The 15093-nt window shown below is 44.3% G+C and overlaps 1 protein-coding gene across 9 annotated transcripts in view; it reads left to right on the forward strand.

Annotated features, from left to right (window-relative positions):
• The window catches only part of CLEC16A (C-type lectin domain containing 16A), a 218284-nt gene that overhangs the window by 69991 nt on the left and 133200 nt on the right, over positions 1 to 15093 (forward strand). For all 9 annotated transcript variants that reach the window (XM_063101247.1, XM_063101249.1, XM_063101250.1 and 6 more), the window contains 2 exons: positions 5631 to 5763; positions 9882 to 9982. In XM_063101247.1, the coding sequence (XP_062957317.1) occupies positions 5631 to 5763; positions 9882 to 9982 (234 nt within the window). The remainder of the gene's footprint in view (positions 1 to 5630; positions 5764 to 9881; positions 9983 to 15093) is intronic.

The following is a 15093-nucleotide window of genomic DNA, read 5'->3' on the forward strand; positions in this document are numbered from 1 at the left end:
AGCCAAGATCTGGGTACTAGATGTGCCCAGTGCTATTGGATGTCTTTGCATTTAGGCCCTTTCAGTGGACAGAACTAGGAAATATATGTTATGTATATACACAGAATGTACAATTTATACATGTATACGTATACATCCATACACCTATATATGTATACATACTTTAGAAATCATAAGTTCATACTACTGCCTCCAGTTCTAATCAATTTCCACAGGGCTCTCTCTTGTCTTCCCCCATTCCATGCCTCTTCCTCCACAGTGAGAGCCCTGGCTCCCAGCAACATTAACACATTTAATTGCTCAATCCTGTGATACATCTAAAAAAGTTTCAGAATTGCTTCATTCAGAATTGTTTATTGTTTAATAAATGACAAGTTCTGCACTTGTTTACAATTCCTCTCCCTCTGCCACCCCGCCCCAATACTTCACCTATCCCAAAATTGAGGGTATATAGTCAAATATTGTGTTCATAAACTACTTGATTAGTCCTTCCTTCCTTCCTTCCTTCCTTTCTCCCCTTCACGGTAGGTATGGTATTCATTTTAAATAAGTTTACGTCCCATTGTTATTGATTTAGTTTCCTTTTTTAAATACATGGGATATTAATACTCAAAACTGTGCAAAAAACTAAGTTCAAAGAAGTATCCCTCCCTCACCACATCCTTTCCATCTCATTTCCCCCTCCTCTGGTGGATAACAAACTTGATTGTTTTCTTGAGTATCTTTCCTGCATTTCTTTTTGTAAAAGTAAGCAGATTTATGTATGTTTTCTTTTCTCTTTTTTCTTACACACAGGGCAGCGTGTTATATGTGTCTTTGGCACTCTCTCTTTTGCTTAGCAGTATCTCCGGAAATTCCATATCAGTTCCCAGAGGTCTTCCTCATTCCTTTTACAGCTGCACTGTGTGTATGTACCATGGTTTATTTAACCAATCTCTCATGCTTGGACATTTAGGTAGTTTCCACTATTTTGCAATTACAGATAGTACTGCAGTGAATACCCTTGTGTGTGTGCATTTTCATATTGTTGGAGGTGTGTCTTCCATATAAATTTCTACAAGTGGGACTGCTAGGTGGAAGAGAACAATAGTGATTTAAAGTTTCCTTTTAAAATGTATTTAAGTGTAAAAAAAAGTGAGATAGTTCAAATAAAATGATTACGCAAATGACAAGGAGTACCGGCAACACACAGATGTGACAAAAATCATAAAGGCAAACAAATGACTGAAGTTTGAGCAAAACAGGGCTAAATTATTGCTGTAGTCCCTTCAAACTGCAAAATAAAAACCTGGTTGTGGGGGAAGGTGGCTCACAGTATAATAACCAAAGTTCAGAGGGAGCCACCAGGAATCTATTGTCAGAACCTGAGTCCGGGCCTCAGTGACCATCAGTGGAAATCTGTGTCCACATGAGCCCACTGAGCATCTTTCCCTGGTGGTGGCAGCATGGCATATGCACCCTAGGCGACACTGAGATGGGCACAGTGTCAGCAGGGACAAGCGGGAGTGGGGACCCAGAAGGCAGCACAGAACCATGCCGGACCTTCTGTTGAGGGATTAAGAGGGGGTTCACTGTGACCCTGAGTTATCAGGAACGGTCAGATCTTCTCCAGCATTCTTTTTGAAAGACACCTGCAGAATTCATTTTAGAATGGTGAAAATCTAGGGAGACCGTCACCCTAAAAACCAATTATTACCCACCACTCCCATGCCATGGAGCGTTTTGTGTACAGTTTCAGGGAACTGGCAGACCCAAGCTAAGAACCAGTACTTCTAAGAGTTGCTTAGATAAAGTTTTTAAAAAGAAGGGGGAAAGCCTGGTTTTGTCATGGGAAGAACTGATCTACATTCATCTAGAAAACTAACCTAGAGGAACAGGTCATTCCACAACTATGCCAGCTAGATGAGAACTATGTGGGAGGGACAGGGGATGCCACTGTGAGCACCAGAGTGACACAGCCGAGGATTGGAAACCTTGTTGTGTGTGGAGTGACCCTTGTGGACCTGGTCTTGCACCAGGATGTGACTTGGGGGTTGGGGAGGGGGCAGGGCTGGCCTTGCCACTGCATTTCTAGCTGTGTGAAGTCACTACACTTCTGGGTTTTTGCTTCCTCCTATATGGTATCCAGGGTTGGACCAAACCAGTGGTTTCCAGGCAGTTTTGTGTGAAGCCCAGAATTCCAGAAGGCGGGTTCTGCATGAGGGGACATGTGGTCAGAGACATTCGGTGCCCACCACCCTTCACCTGGGGTGGCTCTGCTCTCAACTATTTCCCATGGTGGTGTGACCCAGAAAACTGTCATCCAAAATTAATATTTGCTGCTTAAGAAAACATGTGATGAGCACAGGGCTGGATTGTCTTTAATCTTTCCTTGACTCCAGAATTCTGATTGTGTCCAAGGAGATTAAAAAGCCAGAAAAGAGACAACCAGGTCACAGCAGGTTTGGCCTCCAGGTGGAGGCCCTGGGGCTTGGCCCTGTAACCTTGGGAGTCCTTGGAGCCAAGTTCCCCCGCTGTGTCAGCCAGGCAGGGGTGGAGCTGTGCATGGGGAGGGAGAACTTGCAACTGCACGGGAGGTGGCCTGTGGTCACAGGGCAGAGGCCAGAGGCCAGGAGGCAGCAGGCATCATAGTCTTGCTTGGTAGGGTTCAGATGTCTCTGGTGGCATGCCTTATCAGTAAACACGAACAAAACAAATACATACAAAACTTAAGCATGCATCTCCCAAATATATATACACTTATTTATTATAAAGTGTACATATTTGCATTACTGTGCTAATGTTATGTACAGTATAAAATAAACAAAAAAGATGTTAAAAGATGAGAAGAATTAAAAATAAAAGACCTAGTGCCCAGCAAATCATTTTGCATCCCCACTGAGGTATCTGCCCCCCACTTTGGAGAAGGCCAGGGTAGTTGGAAGGAGAATGGGCTCCTGAAGGAGGTTGGTGGAGGTGAAAATGCCAGGAAAGAGAAGAGTGTTTCCCACCCTGCAGTCTGTACCACCTTCCTGCTCTTTGCCATGTCCATAGACTGCTTATAATGGTGTTTACTCAATAACTTTCTATAAATTGACTCACTTTTTTTCTTAAATTTAGCCTTATTCTAAGCAGTAATATCCATAAAAAAATAGGTTTTCTATGCAGTTAGAATTTTCTTCTAATGCACATTAAAATAAATATAAAGCTATATAAATAAAATGTTTGTTTACATAACACTTAAAAATCATCTGTTGGCTCCCCCCATGTCATGGGGGACTGCCCTGTGGGAGACTCTGTGACATCTGGCTTCAGATCGGATTGGGAGGGAGGGGGGCTGATGAAAGTGAGCCTCCCAGAGGTGCAGGTCCCATATGGACATGTGTGGGGCACACTCCTCTGTGCCGGGGTGGCTGCAAGCGCAGTCGTGCCTAACAGAGTCCAGGGAGAGTGGCGGGGATGATCCGTCGTTCTCTGAGAAGACTCTGTTTGGCTGTGGACCACCCTACCACACATCACAGCTGCCATGAATCAATGCCGACCCTGCCTATTGCCAAAACTTCCCCCATTGGGCTAGACCAGTCATCCATTCAAGAGATATTTATTGTGCAACTACTATGTGCCAGGGCTTGAGCTAGATATCAGAGATACGGTGGAGTACAAGACAGATCAGGCACCTAGTGTTATGAAGCCTACATTGTAGTGGAGGGAGGCAGATAGTAAACAAGCAAAACAATAGAGAATGTGAAATCCAAGTAGTTATAAATGTTATCAAGTAAAATCAAGGTAAGGGAGGAAGGGAAGACAAATCTCCTTTATAGAAAAATTCTAAATTATGTGGATCCTCAAGGAAGTAGAATGTAACTCCCACTTCCTTAAGTGTGGCCTGTGCATAATGACTTCCTTCCACAGAGTACGATATGGAAGGAGGAGGAAAAGTTACAGTGGAGAAAGCTGATGAACATTAGCCTGGCCAAGTATTAAAGATTAACATCAGTAATCAGAAGTCATATTGATAGTGTGTGCCCTTGATTTGATGTGATGAGAAGATCACTTCCCTTCTGTGGTCTTTCTTCCCAGTACCCATAGCCCCAGTCTCACTATCTGCAAACCATCAGACAAACCCAGATCAAGGGTCTCTTCATGATCCCTGACCATTACTCCTCAAACTGTCAAGGTCATCAAAAGCAAGGAAAGTCTGAGAAACTCTCACAGCCTATAGAAGCCTAAGCATGATGACTGAATGTAACAAGGGATCTTGGAGCAGAAAAAGGATATTGGGGGGAAACTAATGCAATCTCAACAAAATATGGAGTTTAGTTAATAATGATTTAAGAAGAGGTTTAAAAAAACCAAAACAGGTGGAGAGGGCATTCAAGAAAATATCTCCAAGGAGGAGACAATGGAGCCGAGCCTGGAATGATGTGACTGAGTCATGCCTGGGTAATGAAGACCTGGAGTGAGAGCCTTCCAGGCAGAGGAAACAGCTGTGGAAAGACCCTGGGGCAGAAACAAGCTTGGGGCATTTTAGAAATAGTGAGAAGCTCAGCACAGCTGGAGTGGTGTGAGCCAGCAAGGCAGGGAGGACAGGGGGTGGAAGGGGGTGAGGTTAGAGGTAGATGGGGGCCAGGCCGTGCAAGGCCTTAAGGTCGTGGGAAGGCATTTGGATTTCATCCTGAACATGATGTGAAGGCCTTGGGAGTTTTGAATGGAAGGGTGATGTGAGCTAATTTCCATTTAAAATCACTTGAGTTTGGGTGGAGAACAAACTAGGGGGATAAGAAAGGAAGCTGAGGCTAGTGAGGAGGCCCCTGCCCAAGCCCGGAGAAGCCCATGGCAGAGTCAGTGTCAGAGCCTGAAGTATGCTTTCTCATCCTTCCAGAAACAGAAATGTAGGTTCACAGTTTGTCATCTACTTTTCCCCAGTATGTCTCCTGAAGAAGGGGGAAATGGCTTGAACTCTGAGTTCCAAGGATATGCTGTTTGAAAGTCCACATCGCACAGCAGAGAACTCTGTTTTGGGGACACCTTAAAACACAACCATCCATCTTTAATTCAAGATGTTTTTCATTAGTGGTTCTTAACTGTTTCTGAGAAATAGAAATGCACATCATGCTTAAGTTGGTTGCTTTAAGTTGCCCTTCTTTAACTGTGGAAAAAATAAAATGAGATTGCTAACCTCTCTCTGCCTTCAGAAGTATTAAGTGGGAAGGGAAAACAAAAGGCTTCAGTCATGTCAGAGCCCTTTCTAACATGTAAACAGCTTTAGGATATTTTCTGTGAGTTTGGGTATATTTTATTGACCACATATCATACCTTCTAAGCTGCCTTAAATCCTTTGGGAAGGAAATGTGGTTTCCAAGTAAAATAAGTATCATTTTTTAATCTTGAAATTAAATAAATGACTATACTTTGTGTTGTCAAAATCTGGGCCGCATTTCTTGGTGTTGCCAAGATGAATGGAAAGGGAGGTTCTGAACTCCGTCTTATTTCTCCCCTGGTGTGTTGCTGGTGTTCAGGTCACCACTGTTGAACATTTGCTTGATATGTTAGGAGTGATTTCTGTGTACTTATTCTTGAACATGAGTGTGTGTATAAATCTAGCTCTTTAAAGCTGTCTGGGCTCATCCCACTCTTGTGTTTGCTTTCAGAGATCGAGATGGTCATCATGGAGCGCAGCAAGCTCTCGGAGCTGGCCACCAGCACCTCCGTGCAGGAACAGAACACCACAGATGAGGAGAAGAGCGCCGCTGCCACGGGTTATGAGAACACGCAGTGGAGCAGGTAACCGCCCAAGGCCCAGGTCTGCTGCACTCAAGTTGGGCAAGTTGGGCAGGGGCACTGTTGGGCGGGTCCACTGCTCAGTCTTAGGGAAGAGGAGGTGGTTCAGTGGGGAGGTTGAGTACCTTGGCCAGGGCAATTATGAAGAATCATCCAGGGCCTCTTCCCACCCACTGGATAGCCTCTTCTATGCTGCTTCCTTTCCTTCTCCAGCCCCTGGCCATCCAGAGGCACAGCTCTCCGCAAGAGACATGGGGACAGAGCTGTCACTTGACACTGTAGAGCTCACCCCTTGTAAAGAGATGGCCAGGATAGAGCACTACCACCCCTGAAGCACTTTGGAGCTGGGCCCTGGCTAAAGAATGTGGGCCATGCTTCCTGGAAATGCTCTACTGCTCCCAGAAAGGATCCCCTCAGACTGGGATCTCCCTGCCTCATTCATTCATGGCCACGAGTACTATGGCCCATGGGGCCACCCTCGTGACTCAGCTGCCGTGATTTAATGCTGCTGTCCACCTTTGACTTTTTGCCTGATTGTTCATTTCAATGATGGCCTGCTGAAGCTACATCTTCTTAAACCTTGGCAATGCCACATTTCCTGGAAGCTTGCAGTGGCACCACCCCATCCACAAAGGGATTGGGTGGAACGCTCCCAAAGTATGCAGTGAACTGTTAAGAGGGCTTCTTCATTTCAGGGTTATTTCTTTATCAAGAGGCCACACTGCACAGACCCCTGCAAAAACTTCCTTATTAACACTACCTTAGTGTTAATAAATGCATGACAGCATGGTTTCTCTGACAACCTACAAGGCATTCACATCCTGAGCCCTCAGGGTGGGGTGATGGAAATACAAACACACCCCATCCTATTTGTTAATTCAACTTGAAGGGAATGGTTGAAGCCTGCTAATTTTTCCCTCCACGTCTTGTTTATCTTCCTGCTTGGCAAATGTTTCAATTATCTAACAGATGGGATTAATTTTTATCAGATGTGCAAAGGAGCCATTTTTAGTTTTTGTTAAATAAAAAACATTGGTGTAATTTATAAAGACCTTTTTGATTTTGCTTGGCAGTAAAAAAAAAAAAATGTAACTCCTGAAGCTCTGAAAAGTAAGGAAGTCATTCTAAACACAGAAGGTGGGGACAACATTTAGATGTTTGGCACAGCATTACTCAGAAAGTGAATAATTGTGGCGAGCCCGTGGCACACTCGGGAGAGTGCGGCGCTGGGAGCGCGGCGGCGCTCCTGCCGTGGGTTCGGATCCTATATAGGAATGGCCGGTGCACTCACTGGCTGAGTGCAGGTCACGAAAAAGACACACAAAAAAAAAAAAAAAGAAAAGAAAGTGAATAATTGGGAAAGTGACAAATGACTAGGAGTGGAGCATGCTTAGCAGGTGAAGGTGTATCTGCCTAACAGAATATTAGCTGCTGCTTTTATGCAAATACCGTCATTATGTGTTCAGTTTCTTAGGAACTAATGAATGGAAACAGCACGTATTTTCTTCCTTTGCTAAAGGAAGAAAAACAGACATGTGTTGCTTTATAAAAAGAAAGGTAAGAAACAGATCAAAATGTTATGTTTGACTATTGTGGTTGATGGCTTCATTTTTCTTGAATTTTAGTGAAGAGGGATTTTCTTAGAGTTGATTGAGTGGTTTCTTAACTTTAGACGACTCTAACTGGCATCTTTGACCACGTGGTTTATAATGGAGGCTGGTTCAGGTGTCTTGAGTTAGGCTGCATGCAGGCCCAGGAATCTTGGACCAGATCTCTGCCCTTCTCTGAGACCAAATGCCAGGGAAGAGACTTGTCCAGGTGGAGAATTGCTGTCTCCTTTTTCAAGGTATCACGTTGCTTTTCGTGAGAAACTGGCACTGCCCTCTGTTCCCCAGCTCCCAGCCCAGAGGCAGGGCAGGTGCTGAGGATGCAGATAGGTGGCCATTTGTTCTCTAAGACATGAGTTGGATCTTGACATTGGTCTACTTGCCCTGAGAAACAGCAGAATGAAAAGTGGAGTATTCTTATATTCCCCATACATTACAGGCTATATCTGTATTCGGGGTTAATTATAGGCCAAAGAAACTAAAAACATTCAAGACATTGTTTCTTTTCCTAAAAAAAAAAAAAAAAATCCTAAAAAATTATGAAAGTAATACCCGTTCAGAAAACGTGAAATTTCATGAAAGTATAAAGAATGAAAAAAACGTATCCATGATCCCAGCATTCAAAGGCAACTGTACTACCATTTTGGTTAATTCTTACCAGTTTTTTTCAATGCCAAGTTTCTGGGAATTCTGCCTTTTCTTCCCCCAGAAGCTTGTTTATCGTTTTTATTTCTCCTCCTCTTTTCCATATAATATCACACCCCAAACATTTTTTTTCACTTCATTATATTCTTAGTAAACAAAATGCTTTATGGCTTCCTTAATACTCCATCTCATAAAGGATGGTCCCTCTGCCCGGCCCTGCCTTTGCTGCTGTCACTTCATTGTTCATATCATTCCCAAATGAAAATGTAATTTAAATTCCAAGCAGCTGGTTTACAAGAAAATATTTTATACTTTATTCCGTTTGTAAGTTTGAAGTGTTATCGCCGGAGGCTTTCAAAAACCAATATAAGGGGCTGGCTGGTAGCTCACTTGAGAGAGTGCTGTGTTGTAACACCAATGTTAAGGGTTTGGATCCCCGTACCGGCCAGCCACACAAAAAAACAAAAAACAAATATACATATGGCAGAAATATTAAACACATCTGAAAGGTGATCTGGGGCTCCAGGGAAACAGGTACGGAATATCAATGTCTCCTTTAAGGTTTTACTTTTAATTTTTGTGTGTGTCACGTGTTTATTTGAAAAGTTATGACAAGTACATTTTCACTACTTTTTCTTTGGCACTTTTCAGTTTAATATTTTGTATCGGTGGTACGTTTATGGAGTTCAGAATTCAAAAAAGTATAAAAGATCATGCAATGATCAGTCTCCCTGTTTCACTTCACCCAGTTTCACTCCCCATAGAAACCAATGTTGATAGTAGCTTACGTGTCCTCCCAGGGATTCACCGGTGCCCTTGATTACTCCCTGAGGGGCTCTGTCTCCTGGTCCCAACCTGATACCCAGAGGGGGCAGCCACAGACCATCACAGGATCAGAGCCTCCTGCCTGCAAGGCAGATCTGTGCTTATTCTATTAGTCTTGTGTGGGAGGTTTGCCTGGCCAGACCCTTCACCTGGAAGGGCAGCATTTGGGATATGCGTTTCTGATATTTGCAGCCGATCTATAGATCTAGCCCACAAAGCATCAGAGGTGAGAGACCTTGCTATTGATTCTTACTAGTCGGGAAAAGTCTGTCCAAGAAATTGCTGGGCCAGGACACTGCCAAAATGAAATCACAGAGAAGTGCCCTTTAACATTAAGAATAGAAATCAAATAGCAGCTCCCATGTACTGGCACCTTCCGCAGTGCCTGGCCCTGTGCTGGCTGCCTTTCAGGCTCCATTGCCCTTGAACCCTCTCAATAAACACACAAGGTTCAAATCCCCATCATACAGACTGGGAAATGGGGAGGTTTGAAGTAACTTGCCCAAGGGTTTGTGCTAAGAGGCAGAATCAAAATTGAACCCAGGTGGTCCGGCCCCGGGGCCCACATTCTTGAATTTGTTATCATTGTTTGTGTCTAGTCTGGTATTGTTAGTCTGTCACACTGCCCTGTTTCTTCATTCTCCTGTGACACACATCACTTTGAAGTGATGATGTGTTTCTATCTGTACTCTGTCCCTGTCAACTACTGTCAAAGGCGTGCCAAAGAGCAGGGACTTCGTATCATTGATCCCCAGTGTCTGGGACACCTGCTGAATGATTGTTGAGTGACTAAATGATATGTTCCTTGGTCAGTTTCCCCTCTAGATAGCAGCTCTCCACGAGCAGAGTCTTTCCCTCATTTGTTTTTGTGTCGTCAGTGCCTGGTACTGGCCTGGGCCCATGGTGGACCCACTACATTCAGTGGCCTGAACAAGTACAGAGTTGTGAGAGGCAAGGGCAGCTATTGGCCCACAGGCAGGTGGGAGATGGGAGGTGTTCACCTATGTGTGCCACAAGGCTCAGGCATGCCCTGCTGTCTTCCAGACCCTTCCTAGATATGGTGTACCACTCCCTGGACAGCACAGATGACGACTACCATGCCCTGTTTGTGCTCTGCCTTCTCTATGCCATGTCTCATAATAAAGGTAAGCAGCCCCCTACCTGCATTCCTGGCTCTGTCACAAGTACTCGGTGGCACTCCTCTCCTCTGCTTGCAGAGAGGGGAAAGGAAAGCACTTTCTGGGAGGAATTTCCTTTCTGGCTTCAGCAGACTTCCACAAGACTCCTCTTCAGCCTTATTAGAATTTCCGAGGTGTTTTTCTGCAGACTGAAGCCACAGGAATTGGTTACTCAGGCAATATGAGGGGGAAAGGTTGAAGTGTGGACTGTCTACCCAGTATGACTGTATTCACACTGTGGTTTTCTCCCAGCCCCTTGCTTTACAACTCACTTAGTGTCCGGCCTCTTTCCTGATGTCAGAACTGAAATCAGTCAAATTGTGATCTTGGTTTTGCTATTTATAATACTTGATATTCTTGCTCTAGGTTCAGAGCTAAAATAGACCCTGGGTGGATTTTGTGGAAGCGTAGGTTTCCTTTCTGAAGAAAGGTGTGGCTCTCTGGCTTCCCCTGATGAGGCTACATGGCCATGATCCAACTGTGGAGTTGACAGGTTTGGTTAGGATGCGCTCATTCATTCCCTCATGGCTGACTCCTGGGAACGGCTGCTCGTGTTTGCCCCACCTGGCTTGGCATGGGCTCCTTCCAAAAGTTCCACATCAGAAGCTCTTCAAAGGTTTCAGGAATATTCCTTCCAGCCCCTGCCAAAAGCTGGGCTTGGCATAGACAAAACATTGCATCAGGTAGGTTTTTCATAAACTTATTGGTGAGTAGGTGGAGTTGGTTTTACTAAGACAGCCTATGCCTAGAGACATCAAAATGCACTCAACTAAGTATGTGTTTATTCTTAAGCCATTAATCATGGTAAATAAGCTGATCAGAGGCAAAAGAACACATAGTGAAGAAAGTCTGCCCTCCCATTTTCGTCCCGCAGCTGTCCTCTTCAAAGGCCGTTCATGCTACCAGTTTCTCCTGCAAAGCCAAGTAGGGGTATATATGATTTTATTTCCGTGTTGCCTCCCTTAGCCATAAGTGGAGGTGTTCATATCGTCTGCCCCCACCGCTCTCTCGCTCTCTCGCTCTTCTCACGCCATCACCTGCCCGCACACTGTTTCACATCCAAATTGAACTGCGTTTTTCTTTTCAACCTGTGTCTGTGCCATTATTTGTCTGCCATGCCATCAGTGAATGGCTCTGAGACTGTCTCCAGGCTTTTCCTCTTGTAGATAGGACTGGTCAGAATGGCTGTGCTTGTGTGTAAATCATTGAGTTCACACGCATGCCCGTAGATCCAGCCTGAAGCTTAAAAGAAGCATAGCAGGCTCTGAATCCTGCTGATGTTTCCCTCCTCAGCCTGGCTTGGCACCTGGCACCTGGCACACAGGGGCCTTTGGTTACTGGAGTGAATCAAACTCCATGAGACTTACTGACCCCCACCTGTGAATTCCACACTATTCCCCCAAGTCCTGCCCTCTGCATCTGCCTCATCCCAGCTCTGCAGCCTTCCTCCTGCCTGCTGCATGCCCACCTCGGTGTTTCAGCAACACCTCGAAACAGTCTAATGTTACACTCTTAACCCCATAAATACACCTGGACCTACTCTTTCTGTTTCAGTTGAAATTGCCAACCAAGCAATTTCAACCTTTGAGCCCAGCATTTAGTCGTCAAGTTGCGTCAGTTTTTCCTTAGATCACTGATTTTTTTTAAGCTACTCAATTTATTTTATTTTTTAAATTAACATGCAGTAAAATTAACTCTTTTTGTATATAGTTTTGTGAATTTTAGCACATGTATGGATTTGTATGAAAACTACTACAATCAGGATACATTACAGTTCCATTATCCAAAAAAATTCCCTCATGCCATTCCTTTTTAGTCATACCGTCTTTGCACCAATTATTGATTTTTAAACCATTTTTTTTTTTTAGTAAGAGTTTATGCTATAAGTTTCTCTCTAAGCACTGCTTTAACTGCATCCAATAAATTTTGATATACATAACTTATTTTCATTTAGTTTATTTTATAATTTCCATTCTGTTTTCTCCTTGTCCATTCTGTCATCTGTAATTTCTAGCTGTTTCTGTTATTGACTCACTTCTGCTATTGGATCATAGCCCCCCTACCTCATTTTTTTTTTGCATGCCTAGTAATTTTTGATTGGTTGATAGTTATTCTGAATTTTACATTGTTGAATGCAAGATTCTTTCTTCCTTTAAATATTTTTGGGCTTATGGTTAAGTTACTTGGAATCAGTTTGATTCTTTTTGAGACTTGCTTTTAAGCTCTGTTAAGGCTGATCCAGAGAGCCATTAGTCTAGGGCTAGCTTGGCCCAACTACTAAGACAAGACCTTTCTGAGACTCTATATGATGTCCCATGGTAAGGTGGTCTTTCCACGCCAGCCCTGTGTGAGCTCCGGAGATTGTTCCCCCTGCTTCATTCTGATAGGTCTTTCTCTTTCGTTCCATGCATGCTCAGATCAGAACACAGCTGAAGCCCCTTTGCACATCTCTGGAGCTCTCTCTGTGCAGCTCCCTCATCTTTGGTACTCTCTCCCATGAATGTTAGCCACTAAGCCTCCTGAACTCCAGACTCTTCTCATCTGAGAGACCGTGAGCTTTGCTTGGCGTTTCTCTCCCTGTGCTGAGGCCTAGACACTTTCTCCAAACAGTAAGCTGAAGCAATCACTGGGCACCTCCTTTTTTCTCTCCCTCTCTCAGGGCTCACTCTCGTATGCTACCTGTTTGTCTCATCGCGTCTGATAACCATTGTTTTATGTATTTGGTCTCTTTTTCTAAGTTCCTTGAATCAGGAGGGTAAATCCAATCCATCTTGGCTGGAAGCTGTAGCACGGTTTATTTTAAAAAGACAGTTCTATTGAGGTATAATTGATATATATAATAAACTGCACATATTCAGTGTATAATTTGATAAGTTTTTATATATGTAAACAGCCATGAAACCATCAGTATTATCAAGACATTGTACATGTCCCTCACCCGGAAAGGTTCCTCCTGCTTCTTCCCCTCCTCCTATACCCCCTCCCCAAACAACGCTGATGTGCTCCTGTCATTATAGACTAGTTAGAATTTCGTGTAATTTTGTGTGAACAGAATTGTGCAATGTGTACTCTTCTTTGTGTGGCTCCTTCGAATGTGTATAATTACTTTGAGATTCATCCATGCTGTTCTGTGTATCAACAGTTCCTTCTTACTGTTCTTATTCTTAGTCCATTGTATGAATGTCCCACAGTTTATCTGTCCACTAACGGACTCTTGAGTTGTTTCCAGTTTTTGACCTTTACAACAAAGCTGCTATGAACATTTGTGTACAAGTCTTTGTATGGATATACATTTCCTTTTCTCTTGAGTAAATACCTAGGAATGGAATGGCTGAGTCATATGGGAGTTGCATGTTTGTTTGGGGTTTTTTTTAAGAAACTGCCAAACTGTTTTCCAAAGTGCCTATATCATTGCACAACCCACCACCAGTGTACAAGAGTTCCATTTTCTTCACCAGTACTTGGTATCAGTACTTGGTATGGTCACCTTTTTAATTTCACCCATTCTAATAGTGTATAGTGGTGTCTTCTTGTGATCTTAATTTGAATTTCCCTAATGACGTTGAACATCTTTTCATGAGCTTCATTTGCCACGCACATATCTTCTTTGGTGAAGAATCTCTTCAGATTCTTTGCTCTTTTTTTTATTGGGTTACCTATTTTCATATGGTTGAGCTCTGAGAGTTTTTTTTATTCTGGGTACAAATTAGATGTGTTTTGCAAAGATTTCCTCCAAGTCTGTGGCATGTCTTTTTGTTTCCATAACCATGTTTTTTGAACAGCAGACATTTTTAATTTCCATGAAATTCCCATGGCACTTTTGTATATCTCTTTTTCTCGGCACATTTTCTCTCCTGTTCTGGACTGCTAGGCCTTGGAAAGCAGGGGCCATGTCTCTTCTGATGCCCCCTGCAGTATCCAGCGTAGTGCCTGGAACTCAGTCAGTGCTCAGCCAAAGTTTGCTGATCAGTTGCCTATAAGCCATCTGGCAAGTCTCCAGGGCCACTCTCTTCCTGGCAGCCTGTGCTCAGGGTCTCAGCAGAGAAGCTGCTGTCTGTGAGTGGAGATGTCAGGCTCTGAGGGACAAGGAGCACAAGGGTGAACTCTTCTTCTTCCCGTGGCTGGTTTTCTTGACGGGCTCCTTCCCTAGGTCCCTGCCATGTGCCAGGGGTGGTGGAGTCTTGGCTTGCATGCTTGCACTGCAGCACCTCCATCCAGAGATGAGGCCTGCAGAGACCACCCTCCTGAGTTCCTGCCTGGGGACGTTACCTCTTTTTCTTGGGTATTTCTTCTTAGAAGAGTGGAACTGTATATTTGAGGGAATTCCTTCTTCCATTCATTTATCGATTCATTCACCCTTCCAGCAAATATTGTGGAAGCCCCTATTAGATGCCAGACACTGTGATTAATACTAGAGAAGCTGCGGTGACCAGACCAATACTGTCACGGAGCCTGCGTTCTGTGAGAGGAGACAGACAATAAGCTAACATGATTCCACTCAGTGAGAAGGGCCACAGGGAGAATGAAACCAGATGATGCGATGGGCCAGACTGGGGCAGAGGGCGTTGCGTCAGCCTAGGCAATCAGGAGAGACCGAGGGAGGCTTGAGAGACGAGAACAAGCCAACCTTGTGAAGATCAGAGGAAAGAGCATGCTGAGTGGGGCAACAGCAAAGGCTCTGAGGGGGCAGCAAGCTTGGGGTGCTTCGGGGACAACGAGGCAAGCGTGGCCAGAGTGGAGGGAGTCCAATGAGGGTGGTGGGAGGAGAAGGCAGCCCCATGGGCAGGAACTCATCATGGCAGGAACAGGAGCTTAGGTTGTAATCCAGTGCAGTGGGAACCTCAGAATGCTCCTTAAGCAGGCAAGCGTCACATAGTCTATGTGGCTTACATGCGTCTGCCTTCTTTTGAAAGTGACCATCTGTTTTGTCTGAAAATTCCTTTGGTTCCAGAAGACCGTGATCAGGTAGTTCATGATGAATTTACTCCTGTAGTTATTCCACATACACATGTGGAGCCCTGGCTATGTGCCAGGCAGTGTGCTCAGCACAGGGGCTGTGACTCCAGGCAGGCCAAGAC

Source organism: Cynocephalus volans, chromosome 6 (assembly GCF_027409185.1).
Source record: "Cynocephalus volans isolate mCynVol1 chromosome 6, mCynVol1.pri, whole genome shotgun sequence".
Classification (NCBI taxonomy): domain Eukaryota; kingdom Metazoa; phylum Chordata; class Mammalia; order Dermoptera; family Cynocephalidae; genus Cynocephalus; species Cynocephalus volans.